The sequence below is a fragment of the Corylus avellana genome, chromosome ca6, assembly GCF_901000735.1.
Source record: "Corylus avellana chromosome ca6, CavTom2PMs-1.0".
In the NCBI taxonomy this organism is placed as follows: Eukaryota; Viridiplantae; Streptophyta; class Magnoliopsida; order Fagales; family Betulaceae; genus Corylus; species Corylus avellana.
In genome coordinates, this window is record NC_081546.1 from 8,678,944 (window position 1) to 8,699,680 (window position 20,737).

The following is a 20,737-nucleotide window of genomic DNA, read 5'->3' on the forward strand; positions in this document are numbered from 1 at the left end:
TGGTTTTGTCTTAATGAATTCATTTTTGGAGGAACCTTTACCCACCCAAATGACCTGGTTAGGGGGGCAGTGAAAATTGCAGAGTTTATGAAAGCCACGCAAGGAGGGGACAACGTGACAACAACGGAAAAATACACCCATCGAGGACTGCACCTCCTATCAGTTGGCATAAGGTGAATTGGAACGCTGCACTGGATCACAAAAATGGGTGAATGGGCTTGGGTATTGTTGCGAGGGACCATGTGGGTAGAGTGGTTGCAGCTCGAAGCATCTCAAATGTGGGTTTTCTTGAACCAATGGCAGCGGAGGCCTTGGTCGCTTTCTTTGCAGCCAACTTCTGCAAGGAAATAGGACTTACTCATGTGATGTTGGAAGTAGATGACCTACTCGTGGTTAATGCTATGAACTCAGGAGTGCACCAAGGAGGCAGGTATGGACACCTAGTGGCTGACCGAGACTAGTGCTTCGGTGTTTGTTGACCTGGAACTGCAACTATGTGAGTCGTGAGGCAAATAAAGCTCTCCATGGCTTGGCCAAAGTGGCTTGTAAACATCTCATTGATAAAATCTGGAGATGTGAAACTCCAGCATGTATTCGTGATGTTGTTTTGACAGAACAATCAGATATGTCATTGATTAACTCAGGAGTGCACCAAGGAGGCAGGTATGGACACCTAGTGGATGACACGAGACTAGTGCTTTAGTGTTTGTCGACCTAGAACTACAACTATGTGAGTCGTGAGGCAAATAAAGCTCCCCATGGCTTGGCCAAAGTGGCTTGTAAACATCTCATTGATAAAACCTGGAGATATGAAACTCCAGCATGTATTCGTGATGTTGTTTTGACAGAACAATCTGATATGTCATTGATTAACTTAGGAGTGCACCAAGGAGGCAGGTATGGACACCTAGTGGATGACATGAGACTAGAGCTTCAGTGTTTGTCGACCTGGAACTGCAATTATGTGAGTCGTGAGGCAAATAAAGCTCCCCATGGCTTGGCCAAAGTGGCTTGTAAACATCTCATTGATAAAACTTGGAGACATGAAACTCCAGCATGTACTCGTGATATTGTTTTGATAGAACAATCTGATATGTCATTGATTAATCTATGAAATATCAGAATTTTGTCTTTAAAAAAAAAAATCTGTTAGTTCTTATCGGCAATTTCTCTTCCTATTTAATGCCAATTCACAATAAATAAATAAATAACCTACTAATTGAAACAAGAGGATATGGTTATTCACCACTAAATTAAATCGATTTAATTAAGACAATCTGATATATATAGAGTACGTACTTTATCCTTATTAGGTGGGTAATTAATTTCGCAAATGTACTTTTTATGGGAAGTGAGTGATTTAATTTGTTAGGGAAATCATGGGTTTTATCAAGAAATTTTTTTACCTTCTTCCTCCGATCCTCTACACCAAACTGACATATATATATATCAGGTTTCTAGCCATTTTTATTTGTTCTGTTTGTTTTTTTTTAGAGAGAAGATGGTGGAAAGATTTATATTCATTTTTTTGGCAACGACTTTGCTCGTATTAAGTGGCGGGGTTGATGCGAAAGCGAAAGCTAGAAAACGATTATCAGAAGTTAATCAAAAACTGAAGCTTCTCAACAAGCCTGCAGTCAAGAGTATTAAGGTATATTTTTCTAATCTCACTCCAGCCAACATCATTTTCTCAAATTTTAAAGAAATTGTAAATTTTCAAATTATATGAATTCAAGCCTTTCTATGCATCAAATAGCTTGGGAAATGTTACTTATTAAAAATGTGGCATGTTACTGAGACAATAAAAAAATAAAAATTCATTCCTAAATGCTTTTTCTTCACTTCAGTAAACTAAAAGACAATTGTTTTACTCAAAACTTTTCTATGACATAAACTGTAAGAACTTGATAAAAATATACGTAATTCTCATTAGTAACATGTCACATTTTTAATATATAGGTAGCATTTTTCATTCCGTTCGATACAAAAAAAAAAAAAAAAATTGTAAGGAATCCTAATCCCTGATGAATGTCAGGTTTTGGCTCAATCCAATTATTTGGATCTGTTTTGCCAAGTTTTCTTTTAGTTATCATGGAAGCCACCTATAGTACTATAGGTGGCTAGCTTCCATGATAACTATCAATTAGCCATTTACCCAAAAGAAAAACAAACATGTCAATGGGCCTGCAATGTTATAAATCTTATATTGTTCTGAGTTTATACTTGCTTTTTAAAAAACAAAATTTCATGCTTAATTGTGATTTAATTTCCTTGTTTGTTATTTGTTATGGATGAATCGAGAGATTTTGTTATTAATTATACACTAATTATTGCAAATGCATTAATGTAGAGTGAAGATGGAGATATTATTGACTGCGTTGACATCTACAAACAACCTGCTTTTGATCATCCTGCATTAAGGAACCACACCATTCAGGTGCAACATTCAAAAATGAATTTTCTCTCAATAAATACTAACGTAGTGCTCAATAATATTCCATATGCTAAACTTTGATATATAATAAACGAACATAATTTGCGAAGTAGGAAATAGTGCTAAAAGTTCCCAATGGGTAGTTAAATCGGGTGATGACCACATTTTATAAAGCAAAGGTTACCATTCGAGTCTCCTTAACCCATTTTCCTCTCCTTTACGGACTGTCAAAACAAAAAACAAAAAAACTTTCTGACAATATATAATTACTCATGTCATGTGCAGATGAGACCCAGTTTTATTCTCCCATACGAGTCTTCTCATCTGCCAGCACCATCTCAAACTTGGCAAAAAAGTGGAAGTTGTCCAGAGGGAAGTGTCCCCATTCGCAGAGTTGGAAGGCAAGAGTTATTGAGGGCTGCTTCCCTTGAGCACTTTGGAAGGGACGGCCTGCCAACTTCACTGCAGGCAGTGAACACAACAAGTGATCATCGCTTTGTATACTATAACGCCTCCAAAATCTCCGTGTTTCCTGCAGCCGACCACTCGGTAATTTTAACGGCCTATTTAGAGCTTGTTTGGAATTGCATTAAAAAGTTCAAAAATGTTTTTAATATTTAAAAAGTTGTTTGGTGATGCTTTTGTGAACCAGAGTGCATTTCTTATTACAACGGGATATAATTTTCTTGGAGCTAGAGGAGACATAAATATTTGGAGTCCAAGTGTGGAATCATCCGATGAATACACCACTGCTCAAATTTGGCTCAAAAATGGCGTTGGTGACATTGAATCTTTAGAAGCAGGCTGGATGGTTAGTTCATTAATTAATTGAAATAATAATCAAAATTTTAATATAATTTTTTTTTTCTTTCTCAAGATTCAGTACTATTTATGGTCACTTTCTCTTCTTTCAGGTCAACCCAAATTTATTTGGTGATGCAAGACCACGGCTGTTTGGACGTTGGACAGTAAGTATTTACAAAATAGAAGAGGAAAAAAAAATCATATTTAATTATTAGGTTTTCATTTGATTTTGAATTTAGACTTTAAGTTTTCATTTTGAAGAATACAATTCTTAAGTTTTGATCAAGTTTAAAATAAGTTCATCGGTCATGTCACTTTCTCATTTCTTACATGTGTTTTATTTGACACGCCATGAACACCCCAATGCGCGCAATGCTATGTTAATTAACTAGTTTTAAATCATTAATAAAAAAATAAAATAAATAAAATAAAAAAAAAAATTGATCTGATACATGAAACTTAAAGAAATACTACTTGAAAACCTAAAGAACAACTCACAATAACAAAAGACTTCGGTTCTGTTGACATGGCATTACATTAGAGTGTTGAGTAGATGTTGATATGTCAAATAAGACACATGTGACAGATGATAAACGGTTAACTTTGATGGTAAAGTGATCATAGATGAATCGTATTTTAAACTTGAACAAAACGTAAAAATCGTATTCTTGTAATTGAAAACTCAAAGATTACATTCCCATTAGATAAAAACCTAGCTAATTAAGGACTAAATATGATTTTTTTTTTTTTCCGATGAAAAAAAGTGAAAATAATCATTAGCTATAAATGCAAACTCTGACAATAATATCGACTTCCTTCTCAAAACAAATATATAGTATTTCATTAGCTATAAATTTATGATAATTTTTGTTTTTTTTTTTTAATTAGTTGGACGCGTACCAAACGACAGGTTGCATTAACCATATTTGCTCTGGGTTTATACAAACTAGCTTAAACGTGGCATTAGGGGGAGCCCTTCAGCCTTTTACACACAGAGGAGGACCGCTATATCAGATGAGCATCCGCATTGAGCACGTAATAAAATTCCCCCTCTCTCTCTCTTGAAATTATTTGCATATATATATAACCATTTTTTTCACTCAAAGGCCAAATGCTCCATGAAGTGCCAAGGCCAAGTAATTTTTTACTCGAGCCAATCCCATGAGGTTTTATAGATTATTTCACATTATTGACTTCATATATACATCTGTACAACTTTAAATCTGACAATAAAATAAATACTCTGAATTTCATTTGAAATGGGACGATCATATTGTGTCTTTTGTATTCATGGCACGTAAATGCATGGTTTATGGGAAAGTGAAAGGCAATGTTTTACTTGTTTTAGGATCCAAGCACTGGTTCTTGGTGGCTATTATATGGTGATGAAATAGTAGGGTATTGGCCGGGAAGTATCCTGAATTATATGCAACAAAGTGCTACGAAAGTTCAATGGGGAGGAGATGTTTACAGCAAAAATGTAATGACAAGCAGCAACCACACAGCAACAGCCATGGGGAGTGGGGGTTTTGCAAATGGTTTGTGGGGAGTTGCATCTTTTATCAACAAGCTTAGGATCGTGGATACCTCTCTCCAGCTGAAGTACCCTCAATGGGTATTCGAATTCAGCGAGGAACCCAATTGCTATACCACTAATAACTACAGGGAAAATCCTGCCGACGAGCCTACTTTCTACTTTGGAGGGCCTGGTCGAAACCCTAATTGTCCATGAGAAACACGAGGTTTTCAATGAAGCAACAGATCATCATGATCTTTGTAGGAATATTGGTCTTGAGATATTCTACATTTCTACCAACTTAATTATTCAATTGCGCATGTTGTTTTTTGAATTGATAATATGAGATTTTGTCACCTCAGCATTTAAAAATTAATATTTATCAACTCAATTACATTTATATGATCCTATGGCTGAGACAAGACGCAAGGCAAAGTTTCTAATTAACCATATATTAAGGGAGTCAAACATAGAAGTTTGAAAATAAAAATGTTCTAAAGCTTAGTTAAGAACAAATTTCAAGTATAAATATAGTTTAAATTAAGGCTGATTAATTACCTATTTATAGCAAATGAACAAATTTTGTCCATGTCAACTTTAGTCTACTAGTTTTTTTTTTTTTTTTTTTTTTTTTTTTAATTATAATAACTTCTGTAAGGTCTTGGAATAAACAAAATCTTTTATGCCCCATTGCCCCCCAATAAAAAAGCAAATGTTACCAAAATATCTAATTTGACCCTTCTATCACTCATCTATGAAAAAAGAAAAATGAAAATAAAACCCTCCCCATTTATCTAATCTATATATAGAAGTTATTATCTTTTCTAATATATCATCAACTATACTATTATGTTTCATTATCTTTTTAGAGAGAGAAATAAAAGAGTTAGTTAAAAAAAAAAATTGAAGTAAAACATTTTTCTTTAAGATAAAGGGAGAGACTAAATTAAAAATAAAATGTATTTTAGGTTATCAAGTTAGTCTTTAATTACTAAACAAGATCTCTGATGTGATCAACTCACAAAAAATTCTACTATGTATGTCTTTACTGATTCCCCGGACATTAACGGTCCATTTGTTCAGTCATTATTAAAACTAACTTATAATTCGTGCTCTTTTGATGTTCTTTTACTGTTCTCTTAATCTTAGATGGATATATCACTAAAAAAAAAAAAAAAAAAGATTCAATGACTTCTACCACGTCACCGACTTCTGTGACGTGGCAGAAATGTCACCCTTTGGCATGTGCATTTCAACACGTCACCAATTTGTGACGTTTTGCAATCAGGCAAGTCACTAAATGGAATTCTCGACCGGTGGATTACTACCATGTGACCCATGTCACTAATGACACGTCACCATCCAGTTAGTGACGTGTTTGGCCATTAACACGTCACAAATCTTAGGTCACTAAAACCTTTTTTTTTTTTTTTTTTTGTAGTGTATAGATTGTAACGTTCATACAATAGCACATAGAGGAATGCTAGGCTTACAAACAAATTTGACATAAAAACTTTTACAAACTAATGTGGCACAACATGATTGGATATAAGATAAGTTCAAATTTTGAAAAACTTAATCATGTTGTGCTACATCAATTTGTAAAAAAATTTCTGTAAAATTGTTTGTAAGCCTAGCACTTCCTAGCACATATACATACAAACAAATTAATAGAGATTATTTATTCTCTAAAAAAAAAAAAAGGATTATTTAATAAAATATATAGTATCTATGTAACATACAAAATTTAATGTTTACTAACACTAATCATAAATATGTCAAGTGATTTAATATTGTTTAAGACTAATAAATTCGTAGTTGGTAAAAGATTACGGATCTGGTTTTAATAACCGGACATTTCCTGTTAATAAATTGAACAGCTAAGATTGCATACTTACAAAAACGACAAAACAAACGTGTAGTTTTCACATCTAAATCTTCATATTTTCTCTCTCTTTCTCCTGCCCCTCCATATCCACTGTGTCATGATGCAGGTTTTTCAGAACATCATACACTCTCCATGTGTCATAAAATTTTAATAGATAGATTGATTAATTAATCATAAAATATTGAAAGTGAAAGGACTAAAAATTGACACTTTAAAAATCCAAAGATGATGATATTTATTTTTCCATTAAGATTAATATACAGGGAAACTCCTCAATTAATCTACTAATATATATGATCTTTTTAAGATTACCATTTAAGAATTATTGACTAATAAAAATGGGGGAAAAAAGAGAGAGCAAGAATATTAATTATAATAGGGATGGAGGGAAAGATAAAAAAATAATAATAATAATTTGACATTTTAGGGTTGAGATTGCTCAAATCGAATGTACCAATTACCAAATTGACTATAAACTTTGAATGGATACTTAAAATGAAATTGGCCCATCTGTCAGATTAATTAGTCTTTATCGACAAGGAATATCTTTCAATTTAATGCCAATTTACAAATAAATGCTCTACTAATTGAAACAAGATACGGTTTGTTGAACAGAGTGGCATGTACATTGACTGTGTAAGGTATCCTTAATTAGGTGGGTGCGTAGTTGTTTTTGCAAATTCACGTCTACTTTTTATGGGAAGTTAGTGATTTTGTTAATTAGGGAATCATGGATTTACGCATGGTTTTAAGAAATTCTCTCTGTTAACCAAACTGACGACCTTATATATATCTCTCTCAAAAATTCTATCTTCTTCCTCCTGTACGTTGACCAAACAAACGTTAATTTTTTCTGTTTGTTTTGTTTTATAGAGAGAGAGAGAGAAAATGGTGAAAAGATTTATATTCATTTTTTTGGCATTGAATTTGCTTGTTTTAAGTGGCGGGGTTGATCATGCGGAAGCCAAAGCTAGAAGAAGTTTTTCAGAAGTTGATCAGAAACTGAAGCTTCTCAACAAGCCTGCACTTAAGAGTATTAAGGTATAGAAAAACTTTTTTACGTCTGTCCATCTCGGTTTGAATTTGTTAGAGCCACACGTAAGTCCCACAAATCTAATAGTTAATTTGTAAAAGAAATGGACCGAGATGTACAAGAAATGTACATGTAGTCTAATCTCATTCAAAAGTCTTGCACTCGTTTCTTAGGGTTTGGGCCTAAAAGAAATAGGCTGATTTTCAATGCCATGTCATCTTAACTGTATAGCAGTTATATAACAGTTTACTAAATATTACAAATACATTTGTGCTTTTTGTAGAGCGAAGATGGAGATATCATTGACTGCGTTGACATCTACAAACAACCTGCTTTTGATCATCCTGCATTGAGGAACCACACTATTCAGGTGCAATAACTTGCTTTCTCCATAGAATACTTATTCATCAAAACATTCAAACATGAAGTTTTGTGCATAACAATACGCAATATTCCATATGCAGAAGAAACCCAATTTCAATTACTCAGATGAGACTTTAAGAACGAAAAACGGGTCGTCTTCTCCAGCGGCGCCGCCGCTATCTCAAACGTGGCAAAAGAGTGGAAGTTGTCCGGAGGGAACCGTTGCCATTCGCAGAACTCAAAGGGAAGACTTATTGAGGGTGGCTTCCCTCGAGCACTTGGGAAGGGACGGCCCCCCGCAATATTCCTCTGCATTGAACACAACATACAAAAATGGTAGCTTTGTATACCTTAACAACGGAACCAGAGTCGAAATCACTGAATTTGCTGGCCACTCGGTAATTCTAAAAGCTAGCTGATATTGTAGTGGCTATAATATTTGTCTTTTTCTTTTAACTTTTTTCGAGCTTTGCTGCTTGCGCTAATAGATTTAAAAATCTATATATGCATGTTCTAGCTAGATTTGCACATCGATATGCATCAACATACTGATCATTAGTGGATGGATTTGAATCCTCATAGTTAAAGCTTTTGCATGGGAGATTGTTTGCATGGGGAGATGTACATATAAATGTAATATCTTTTGTATATAGTAGATTACTATATGACTGTCACACAATTGAAATGACATAGCAAGAAAGATCCGTTATTGATACGATGAGTGACTTTTACTACCACATCATCAAATTTTATGAATGTCGTATAACAATTTACTAAATAGTATTACTCATTTTTGTTCTAATTAACCCCAGAAGATTTTGTCACAATGTATATTCTTATGTTCGAAAGATTTTGTACCTTTCTCTTAACAATAATGGAATATTTTGGCATCAGATTTTTTTTTTTTTTTTTTGATCAAATGAATTGGAAGATAATCAATTAATAAATTAATTTTTGTGCTCCATAACTTCTGACGATTTATTTGGTGATATGGTTCGTGAACCAGAGTGCATTTCTTATTACAGCGGGGTATAATTATATTGGTGCTAGAGGATTCGTAAATGTTTGGAGTCCAAGAGTTGAATCGTTGGATGACTATTCTTCGGGTCAAATTTGGCTTAAACATGGTCTTGAAAGTGTAGAAGCAGGCTGGATGGTTAGTTAATTCCTTAACTCTAACAATTAATAACCCAATTTTTTTTTTTCTCAGCAAAAAATCAAGTTAATTATTATATAATCCTTTTTTTGACATTTTGCAGGTCAACCCAAAGTTATTTGGTGATACAAGAACCAGACTATTTGGACGTTGGACCGTACGTATACTTACGTACATTTACTAAATTTTTTCTCAAAAGTTGGTTCTCATGAAATGATGACGTACACATGAATTACTTCACCAACTTAATTTTGAGGATAAAAAGTGTAGCATTTTTTTTTCCTCTACGAAACGGAAAAAGGGAAATGTATTTATTGTTAATTATGTTTAATTTGGTTGCTTTAAAAGTTGATTAGCTATAAATTCAAGATAACTTATTTTTCTTCTTTGTTGCTTTTTTGATTAATTAGTTGGACGGGTACCAGAAGACGGGTTGCATTAACCAATTTTGCGCTGGGTTTGTACAAACAAGCAAAAGGGTCGCCTTAGGGGCAGTTATTGAACCTTTGTCACAGAGAGGAGGAGCCCAATATGAGATCAGCATCCGCATGGACCATGTAATTAAACTCTCTCTCTCTCTCTCTTTGACCTCTCTCTACAGTGATATTGTTTGCAGCAGAGTTATATTTTTTCATTAAGCTAACAAGAGTCGATTTAAATAGTTGTCTCGTTTGGTTAATATATACATACTATGAGATTAGTTATTCAAGTTTTCACTCAGCAGATACGATTCTTGTTAAATCATCAGTCATTTTAAAAGTTAAAAGCAAATAGGTAAAAGATGGATTTAATAACTTAATTTATATTCTAACATTCTCTTTCACGTGTAAGCTCAAATTCTCCCTCTCAATAATTAGTGAGAGACCCAATAGGTGAATTTTTTAATTGAAATGCGTCTAATAAGTGTAATGATGGAGACATGTTCAAACTCAAATCCTTTCCTATGATATAATATTAATTCAGCATTTCTCCTAAGAACTTAACGTGATACAGATGCATCACGAACTTAATTCCAAGTTATAAAAAAAAAAAAAAATGAAGAAGAAGAAGAAGAACTTCCAAGTTAAGAAAAGCTTTTTTATTACTTGATGTTAAAATATTGATTAAATGATTAAATTTATCTATTTCTATGAGTTTAAGCTTTTTAGATAACTAATGACTTAACATGATATCAGAGCAGGTCCTAGGTTCGAATTTTGACTTCATTAATTCACCTCCATTTAAATTAAACATATTAAAAGAAAGTTTGAGTATCATATTTTCCTTGCCTTTTTGTATTGATGACATGGAATTTTTTTTTTTTTTTTTTTTTTTAAGGATCCAGATAGCGGGAGTTGGTGGCTACAGGCAGGTGACGAAATACTAGGGTATTGGCCGGGAAGTATCCTCAACTATTTGAGACAAAGTGCAATCGTTGTTCAATGGGGAGGAGATGTTTATAGCCAGAAGGTGAAGGGAAGCAAGCCCCACACTGCAACAGCAATGGGGAGCGGAGAGTGGCCAACTGGTCTCTGGGGAATAGCGTCTTATATTAACCAGCCCAGGATCGTCGATTATTCCCTCCAGGTCAAGTACCCTGAGTGGGTCCACAGTTTCTCCGAGGAGCCCGACTGCTACGCCACCTATAACTACCAAAAAAGTCTTGCGTTCGAACCTGTTTTCTACTTCGGCGGCCCTGGTCGGAACAAGTATTGTACATGAGATGATAGAGACACAACGCTGAATTCTGATCTTGCCGCTGGTTGTCGTTTTACTGAACATGCACTTTCGACGTATACGTTGTAGTTTTGATAAAGCGAAAACCTATATGATCATGACACAAATCATTTTGAATGGTACACAAAATTCTTAAAAATTAACAATAAAATAAATAAATTACAAGAGATGAAAGAAGAGTATGGAAATAAATATCTTACAATGTTATAAAATTACCTAAGAACGTTGTTCTTAAAGATCAATTTGTGCCTCTAAGAGTATATAACTCGATGCAATCGGATCTCGTAACACGCAACCTCCCAAAATTAAATTATAGAGTCTACATTTGTTAAGGATGCACTTAAAAAACGAAGGCTAGCTAATTAATAGAACCCCACCTGTTTTTTCTCAAAGTGAATGACGAATTACATGCAACAACAATAATTGCTAGTGGGAAGCAATGACAAATGCTAACACAATGCATGAAAAGCCAAACGTTGTAAGAAAAAATCAAAAGACTTGAACCAAGGAAGTGGTGATATGTATTAGTATATATTATATATATAATGCTGGACCTGCTGGTAGGTTTTCTAAAAACATAAAGAAAATTATTATGACCAAAACGGTTGAAAATCGTAAAACAGTTGTTAATGAGCAAATGGTGAAAGGGAGCCATAAAACTTATTAAACTCTAACGGTCAAAAGTACTGAAAGATTTGTTGTCAAAAGGCCATAAATTATTACTACAAAAAAACTATCATTTTCTGACGTGGCAAACAGTACATAATTTTTGCCACATCACTATTTTTCTGATATGTTAAATATTGACATGTCACAAAAAAATGGGTGGGCTTTTGAACTTTTTCCTCTTCTTATTTCCCCTCAACTTGTTTCCTCTTCTTATTCTTTCTCTCTTCATTTATTTCCCCGCACTCTCTCTCTCCTCTCTCAATCTCCCTTCAATTCTCTGCACGGCAGCTCCCTCTAGAGGAAGAAGAAAAAGAAAAGGTGAAGAGAAAAAATTGAGAAGTAGCAGATCGAAGAAAGCAGAAGAAGAAGAAAAAAGGAGAAGAGAAGAAGAAAAAGAAAGGGAGAAGAGAAGCAGAAGAAAAAAAAAAAAAAAAAAAGAGAGAAGAGGAGAAGAAGAAAGAGATGATAAGAAGATTTTTTGGGTTTTTGAAGATTTTTTGGGTTTGACGTTTGGGTTTTTGATTTTTCAGATTGATTTTTTGATTTTTTGAAGATTTTTTCGGTTTGGGTTTGGGTTTTTGAAAATAGAGATCGAAAAGAAGAGAGAGAGAGTGAGAAAATGGAGAAAAGGAAGAGCTGGCGTGAGAAAAGAAGAGAGAGAAAGAGAAAATTGAGAAAAGAAGAAAGGTACTGTGCAGAGAAACGAAAAAATTTTCTCTGCACCACTCGAATTTCTCTGCACGGCAGCTCCCTCACTGTCATGCAAAGAAATTACCAAAAAAATAATAATTTAAATTAATAAATTTTTTAATTGAAAAAAAAATCCAGAAAAAAATTTTAAAAAAAAATTATTTTTTTAATTAATTTTTTCTGACGTGTCAAAATTGACAAGTTAGAAAATTCTGACGTGCTAAATAGTAACACGTCAGGAAAAACATTTACTGACTCCTATATACCTGACATTAAATACACATAAGAAATGCCACGTCAAAAAACTCCCGTGAGAAAAAAATTGTTTTTTTGTAATGTATGTTAATGACCAACGGCATAATTAAACTGTAAAAGAAAAATCAATGGATTGATGACTCATGCATGTTAAAAAAACGAGTAGTTCTAGGTGGTCTATTTGTGTCCTACTAAGAATGATGTGGCTATTAAAATTACTCTTTGATCAAAATTCAATAATGATCAATCACAACTCCAATTGTGATTTTAATAGCTCACATCATTCTTAGTAGGACACAAGTAGGCCACCTAAAATTACTCTAAAAAAATGTATAAAAAACTAAATGATCCTTAAAGACCAAACCGTTACAAAATTATTTCTAAAAAATTACTAGCCGGATATTAAGCGAAGAATAAAAAGGCTTAAAAGGAAAGAAAATAAGAAACAATTGTTTGTAACACATATATTACAAGCGAAGGTTTGGCTCTTTTTTGGGAGGACAGGTGCGAAGTGGAGGTTCAAAATTTCAGTCGTAGACATATCAATGCCATCGTCCACAACCGCGATCTTGATGTAAACTAGAAATTTACGGGCTTCTACGAACACTCGAATTCCACAAAACGCCATGAGGCTTGGAACCGAACCTTTTGAAATACTTGGCTCGGTTGATCCCCATTCTTTGGGTGTGCATTGGAGATTTCAATGAGGTCTTGACTATGTCTGAAAAATTGGGTGGCAATACTCGACAGGGAAATCTCATGCAAGCCTTCCAACAAACTCTTGAGGCATGTGAACTAACGGATTTAGGTTTTGCAGGACCTAAATATACCTAGAGTAATTGTCAAGAGGGTACGACACTCATTAAAGAACGGCTTCATCGCGGGGTAGCCAATCTTGCATGGAGAAGTCTATTTCCTAAAGCCGAAGTTGTTGTGAATGTCGCTACTTGGTCAAACCATGCACCACTTACCTTAAATCTTAAACGGCCTAAGGGGAGAGCTGGATGTCATTCTCGACTTTTCTTTGAAGCTGGTTGGGCCTTGGAGGTGGGATGTCAGGAGGTCATAAAGTCGATGTGGGGGCAGAATCTGTCGCATGAGACAAGTTGGGATCGTTTGGGGTTAAAAATGAAGGGTTGTGTAACAGCACTGAAGGAGTGGCAGAGGACAGCCAAAAAGGGCATGCAAGAGAATATTTTAAAGCTGCAAAGGCGGTTACTACAGCTCCAGGCCAGGGAGGACATGTCAACCACATCGGAGATAAAAAAAACATTCAGACTGAATTACAAGTATTGTTGGATAAGGAGGAATTGTGGTGGCGTCAATGGGTTAAAGAAGAATGGCTGAATATGGGCGATCGAAACACAAAATACTACCATGTTTGTGTAGGTGCAAAAAGGAGACGTAACTATATGGGAATGATTATGGACGAAAGAGGGCAGAAATGGGATAACTCCGATGACATGGGGAACGTTTTTGTTGACTATTTCACCTGTTTGTTTACCAGGGGATCGGTGGGTGATCTAAATTCATGTATTCAACCCATTGGGCGTTGGGTGACGGAGGGTATGAATATAGATCTCTTGCGGAGTTTCACTATGGAGGAGATTGATGTCGCCCTATTCCAAATGGCGCCGCTTAAAGCACCGGGACCAGATGGGCTAAATGCATGTTTTTATCAAACAAATTGGTCTACCTTGAGAGAGGAGGTATGTCATATTATTCTTGATATTCTTAATGTTGGTGTGATGCCTCACGATCTAAATTTGACCTTTGTAACTCTTATACCCAAGCTAAAAAATCCTACGAGAGTTACGGAATTTAGACATATAAGTTTATGTAATGTGTTGTATAAACTTAACTCTAAGGTCTTAGCAAATCAGTTGAAAAAAAAGTATGCCCCATATTATAGCTCCTATGCAAAGTGCATTCATCCTGGGGCATCTTATCTCGGATAATGTACTCGCAGCTTATGAAACCCTCCATACGATGCATACGGGGATGTAAGGGAAGAAAGGCTTTATGGCGGTTGAGCTCGATGTGAGCAAAGCATATGATAGGGTGAAATAGAGCTTTTTAGAAGCGGTGATGAACCGCATGGGGTTTAATGATCGGTGGATAGATTTCATTATGATGTGTGTTAAATCGGTGATGTACTGTATTCTTGTTAATGGGGCGCCTTATGGACTTATTACCCCTTCTCGGGGTATCCGGCAAGGAGATCCTATTTCACCTTACCTCTTCCTATTATGTGTAGAGGCTTTAAGTGCCGTGATCACCCATGCAAATAGAGAAGGGTCCTTGTCGGGGGTCCTTACATCGAAAAGAAGCCCGGAGATTAGTCACTTTTTTTTCGTAGATGAGAGCTTGCTTTTTTGCAAGTCAAATCTGACTCAGTGGAATTCTTTGACGTCCATCCTACAAACATATGAAAGGGCATCTAGATAGAAAATGAATTCTTTAGTAGGAACACACTTGATGTTGATAAAGAACAGATACAAGGGTTGGCTGGGATTCCTATAAATCAGAGATATGACACTTATTTGGGGTTGCCTGCCCTTGTGGGAAGATCACAGACAAGAGCTTTTAAAAGCATAAAGGAAAGAATATGGAAGCGTCTCCAGGACTGGAAGCTAAACTTTCTATCCCAAGCAGGGAAAGAAATTTTATTGAAGGCGGTGGTCCAAGCCATACCTACCTATTGTATGAGCGTCTTCAAACTTCCTAAGGTGCTTTGCTCAGGGATCAATTCCTTGATGATGAAGTTCTTTTAGGGCCACAAAGAGAAGGATAAAAGGATTCATTGGATGAGATGGAGTAAGATGAGTCTTCCAAAGGCACATGGGGGTTTAGGCTTTCGGAACCTTGCTAGCTTCAATAAAGCTCTCTTGGCCAAGCAAATTTGGCAGCTATGGAAATCTCCGGACAGCTTAATTGTGAAGATTATGAAAGCTAAGTAATACCCGGAGTGCTTGGTTCTTGATGCTCCTTGTGGGAAAAAACCTTCCTTTGCTTGGAGAAGTATTCAGAGTTCTAGTAATCTTGTTAGGGAGGGTTTGGTGTGGAGAGTTGGAAATGGGAAATCAATTTGTATTTGGCAAGATAGGTGGATTAATTCACCGACTGCATATAGGGTGCTTTCCCCCCCAAGTGTTATTGACCCAGCCTTTACAGTGAGTGTACTTATTGACAATGACACAAAATGGTGGAATTCTTCATTGTTGGAACAATTGTTTTCGAGAGAAAAGATGCTTGCTATTTAATCGATCCAGGTAAGTGCTACAGACCATGATGCAGATCGTTGAAGTCCCTGGAAATGCGATCGAGTGCCCACATGCCTGCGATCGAGCGCACTTCCAAACACTTATGCGCACCAGGCCAAGTGCGATCGATTGCACATGGAGTCATTATGTTTTGTTTCCGCATTTTAATTAGGTTAAGCTATCTTTATTTCCTTGTTTTAGTAGGATTAGGGTTATGGAAGTCAATATTTCGTTATTTTATTAGGTTTAGGGTTTTTGGGGTATTTATGTCATATTTTATTAGGTTTATGAGTCTTGGGGCTATAAATACATGCTTATAGCCTCTAATTTATCAGTTTATGTTGATTATTGATTTTGTTGAATAAGAAACTTCAGAGTTGAGTCTTCTTCTTTCTTTTCTTTCAAAACCTTGAGAGTATCTAGCTTTTGTCAAGAAGATTTCTTAGATCATTGATAGAATCAAGATCTATAAGTATTTATCCACTACTTATTGATGTTCTTCACTGCAGCCCACTAAGTCACGTTGCATCAGACCAAAAGGATACTCTTATTTGGCGAGGTATGGCCAAGGTGGTCTTTTCGGTGAGAAGTGCATACTACATCCAAAAGGAGCGGGAAATGGCAAATAAGGCGAAAGGATCCTCTAGTGCTAGAAATAACTCAATTTGGCGGTCCATTTGGCAGCTCAAGATACCAAATGTCGAAAAGCACCTCCTTTGGCGTGCATGTCACGATATCTTGCCAACTAGAGTCAAGCTTTGTGATCAGAAGGCACTTACAGACCCTATATGCCCGGTCTACGAGAGGGAGCTTGAAACCATCTTTCACACCTTGTGGCAGTGCCCAACAGCAGGTGATGTTTGTACTATCTTCCAAAAGAGTTGGTTTGAGGGGCCTGATTTTCTACAAGTGATTGAAGGGCTGTTCTGCAAATGTGATCAAATGGAATTTTCCCAGTTCTTGAGCATAGCTAGACGCATATGGCTTCAGTGGAACGAAGTTGTCCACGGTGGGTCCTTTTCCCATTCTAATAATATTGTCCAACAAGCCCCTCAGGCGACAGAGGTCTTTACGTCCTTATTGGTCAGGGTGAAGATAGAACGGGAACCAACTAGAGAATCCTCAGTGAATAAATGGAAGGCACCCCCCTGGGATGGTTCAAAGCCAACTGGGACGCCGGTGTGGACAGAAAAAAGGGGTGTGTGGGGCTCGGAGTAGTTATACGTGATCACCATGGGATTATATGGGCTGCTAGGAGTCAGATGCGTGAAGGTTGTTTGGATCCCACAGTAGCGGAAGGCATGGCTGCTTTGATGGCTGTCCAATTGAGCATTGAAATGGGCTTTAATCAGGTTCAACTCGAGGGTGACGGAAAAAATGTTATTGCTGCAATGAATTCAGATTCACCTTATGAAAGCGCCAAGGGCCAAATCACAGCGGGCATTCGTTCAACGTTGCGGGCTATCCCAGCTTGGGTGATGAATTATACATGTAGAGAGGAAAACCAGGTGGCTCATATTTTAGCTAGCTTGGCTATTTCGAAATCCTTGAATAAGGTGTGGCTTTATGACCCACCAGACTGTATACGTGAACATCTGCAAGCAAATATTTCTGCCTTGCAACTTATGACATAAATACAAGGCAATTGCTTTATCCAAAAAAAAATAAAAAAACCAGTTCCATTAATCTATATGATGCTCTTTAAATTTGTCGTCTATGTGATATATATATATATATAGACACACACACATAATGCATAGGTCTGATCATCTCTTTTGGAAATGTTAGGTGCTCTCCTAGTGTCCTCCTAGTCCTAGGTAGAAATTATTATTTAAAAAAAAAAAACAAAAACAAAATTAATGTGGCCACACCAGCGGCTTATTTTCTCAACCGGTTCCCAATAAACCGGTTTAAATGTTTTCCAAAATAAACCAGTGCCTCTTTAATTTTAGGTTAAAATTAAAATATTTTTTTTCCAAAATAATCACCGTCACTGATCTCTCTCCACGTCTCTAGCTCTAAAACGAAAAAATCTTGCCGTCATCACTGTCGTACGTATTGTGTACGACAGAACATACGCAATAGCACGTACATCATCCATCAAAGTTTGATCCACATTTTGCATCAGCAACTAGCCTACGTACATACAAACATGTTGCAAATAACATGCATTTGCATCACACCATTTATTTCTACTCCTTCCACCCTACAGTAAACGTCGATTTATCATCACATACATATTTGGTCAACGGCTGCCCCCATCATGTGATGTGAGAAGCAAAGTGGAAAGAACCAAGAAAACCCCTAAAAGGTCTGGTTTGGATGAAAAATCTCGCCGTTGTCACTGTCGTATCTCGCCATCGTCGTTTTGAAATAATCACTCAATGCTTGAGCGCCTCCTTTGCCAAAGCTCTCTTGCCTTGTAAATAAAAGTTTGGCAATCAATAAAATCTCGACAGTGACTACAGTGAGATTTTTCCATTCTGGCGAGAGAGAGAGAGAGAGAGAGAGAGAGAGAAACGACGAGAGGGAAAGAGAGAGAGAGAGAGTGGCAGTGATTAGTTTAGAAAAAAATATTTTAATTTTAACCTAAAATTAAAGAGGCACCGGTTTATTTTGGAAAAAAAAAAAATTAAACCGATTTATTGAGAACAGGTTGAGAAAATAAAATGGTGGTGCACACACTTTAATGACATCTTTTCCACTTTCACCTAGAACTACGAGAACACTAAGAGAGTACCTAACATTTCCCTAAATCTTGTAAGGTGTTAATTGAAGTAATCTGCAAAGAAGAAATCCAATGCCTAATAAGCTTTACTTAATTTGTTTAGTATAATATTTATGGGATTTAATTTAACAATTTAATATTTTATTCTCAGATATAGTTTCTAATTTCTTTTATATCCTTTAATATATCTTCGTGTGTGCGTCTTACAAATGAAGTAACATAAATGTTTCCACAAACTACATACGCTAATTGATGATGCAATTGATTGCACGGTCAACCTCAAACGATGGATGTCTACAACAAAGAGCAACTAAGGTCGAAAACTTGCTTATATATGGTCCAGACATGGAATATGTTTTATGCTTAAATTAGCAAGGACGATCTATGGATATCTTAGAATGAATGAGTGCATAAAGAGAGTCTCGTGTGAGAGTGGTAATGTGTATGTACCTGGATGCCTCCTCCTATGCGAAGTGTCAAGGGTCGATATTTGGCCTCTGCCAAGTGTCATCCACTGATATGGTACATTCTTGGCCAGACCTGACGTTAAATTTGTTTCTTCTAGTGATGGTACATTCCTTACCATCAATCTAGCTGTGATCATTATCAAGTGTTATTTCAAATTAAATGCTCACTAATAGGCTAAGGACATTGTTTGGTTTCCCGTTGAGAATAATAGGACAATTAAGACAAAATGGTGGGACTTATATATCCTCTGCACCACATTCAGTCATTATTTAAGCAATCAGAACATTAGCTTCTTTGGCTTAATTAATCGGGCCTGCTATTTGTGCCTGATTACTCCAGCTTAAACAATGGGCCTCGAGCCGAGAAATGCTTTTTCGCATTCTACCAAAATGCAAGTGAAGAAACGGTGAGTAGATGGTTCCTAGAATGCATTGTAGCATTCCTCGTCTCGAGCCCACAGTCTCAATCTGAACTAAAAAATCAAAATCAAAATACAAGTGAAGAAACGGTGAGTAGATGGTTCCTAGAATGCATTGTAGCATTCCGTCGTCTCGAGCCCAGTCTCAATCTGAACTAACCGAGTGAATATCTAGTATATCAATGTTTGAACTTACAACGTAGCTTTATTACTTCGTAACAAATTATTTACATGATATATACTAAAGATATTAAGCTTATGAATATATTGAGATTTGTTTATCATATGTTTCTTTTGCCTTCCCTTTTCCTTCACTCTTTCTATCTGCTACGTACATATTTGCTTCTGTGCAACCCAAAAGCTTGTATTGTCCGTATGTAATCGTTTATTTTTATTTTTGTTTTTGTTTTTTTTTATTTATTATCCATACAAATGAACTATTTTCCACTACAAAGAAAATCACCTTTCAACAATAGTAAAAAAAAATTATAAGCAAATATAATAATTTAGAAAAATCCACCCAAGATATGATGAGAAAGAGACAAAACCTTGAGGTTGAGACTAAAGTTTGTGGTGGACAACTACGACGACCTTACTGTTTGCAAAGCAAAGGTAATTTTAGTCTTAATAATTAAAACATTTTTTTTTTTTGGTGTTAACAATATCATTATCAAAAAAGACTCCAACAAATTCCATCGAGTAAACATATGTTTATGAAAAGAATATGGAAGACAATAATAAAAAAGAGAAGCAAAGATATAAGAAACGCCCCAGTGCATGGAGTGGTTAAAATAAATTGAGATGCAGCTAGAGATTATGAGGAAAATGTATTGGATGCTATCTGTATTTTTTTTTTTAGAGAGTTCTTTCATCTTCACTCCATAATAAGAGATCTAGAGCGTAAAGTTCTTACAGAGAAACATAGCAAAAAACTATGAAAAGTACAATATCGTAGATGCATTGAAAATCTAACAATAAAAAACGTATCTACCTCCTCCGATCCAACTCATGTGCATACTTTATTTAAAGGTTATATCTGCTCTGAACAAACTAGATCTGAATACATGGGTAGGTCTTATCCCTAAAGAAACAAGGTTTATTGATCCGGCAGTGAGACAAACCTCTCACACCGAAACTCTTCCTCCTCAGCTCAAAGGTCAGGATAACACAACAAAACAAAAACAAAACAAAGAAAACCAGCATCAATATTGGCAAGATCCAAACAAGAAAATGGTAGAGGAAACCTGGCGCGTAAGGCTCACACGCAAAGCGCCTGAGATCCACACAATCCACACTCCGGCTCGCATGAACCACATCTGGCGCGTGCCAAAAAGAA

The 20,737-nt window shown here is 35.9% G+C and overlaps 3 protein-coding genes across 3 annotated transcripts; all 3 read left to right on the plus strand.

Moving 5' to 3' along the window:
* Nucleotides 1–212: 212 nt before the first annotated feature.
* Nucleotides 213–4,970, plus strand: LOC132185127 (protein neprosin-like). Its single transcript, XM_059598941.1, has 8 exons — nt 213–430; nt 574–663; nt 1,495–1,651; nt 2,351–2,437; nt 2,720–2,983; nt 3,087–3,245; nt 3,349–3,402; nt 4,587–4,970. The coding sequence occupies exons 1-8, from the start codon at nt 213–215 to the stop codon at nt 4,968–4,970; spliced, it is 1,413 nt and encodes a 470-aa protein (XP_059454924.1).
* Nucleotides 4,971–7,530: 2,560 nt separating this feature from the next.
* On the plus strand, nt 7,531–10,895 carry LOC132185129 (protein neprosin-like). The gene is made up of 7 exons (XM_059598942.1): nt 7,531–7,683; nt 7,959–8,045; nt 8,140–8,436; nt 9,045–9,194; nt 9,298–9,351; nt 9,605–9,751; nt 10,512–10,895. Exons 1-7 carry the CDS (start codon nt 7,531–7,533, stop codon nt 10,893–10,895), a joined length of 1,272 nt encoding a protein of 423 aa, XP_059454925.1.
* Nucleotides 10,896–16,348: 5,453 nt separating this feature from the next.
* LOC132185130 (uncharacterized) lies at nt 16,349–17,005 on the plus strand. Its single transcript, XM_059598943.1, has one exon. The coding sequence runs from the start codon at nt 16,349–16,351 to the stop codon at nt 17,003–17,005; it is 657 nt and encodes a 218-aa protein (XP_059454926.1).
* The last annotated feature ends 3,732 nt before the right edge of the window (nt 17,006–20,737 follow it).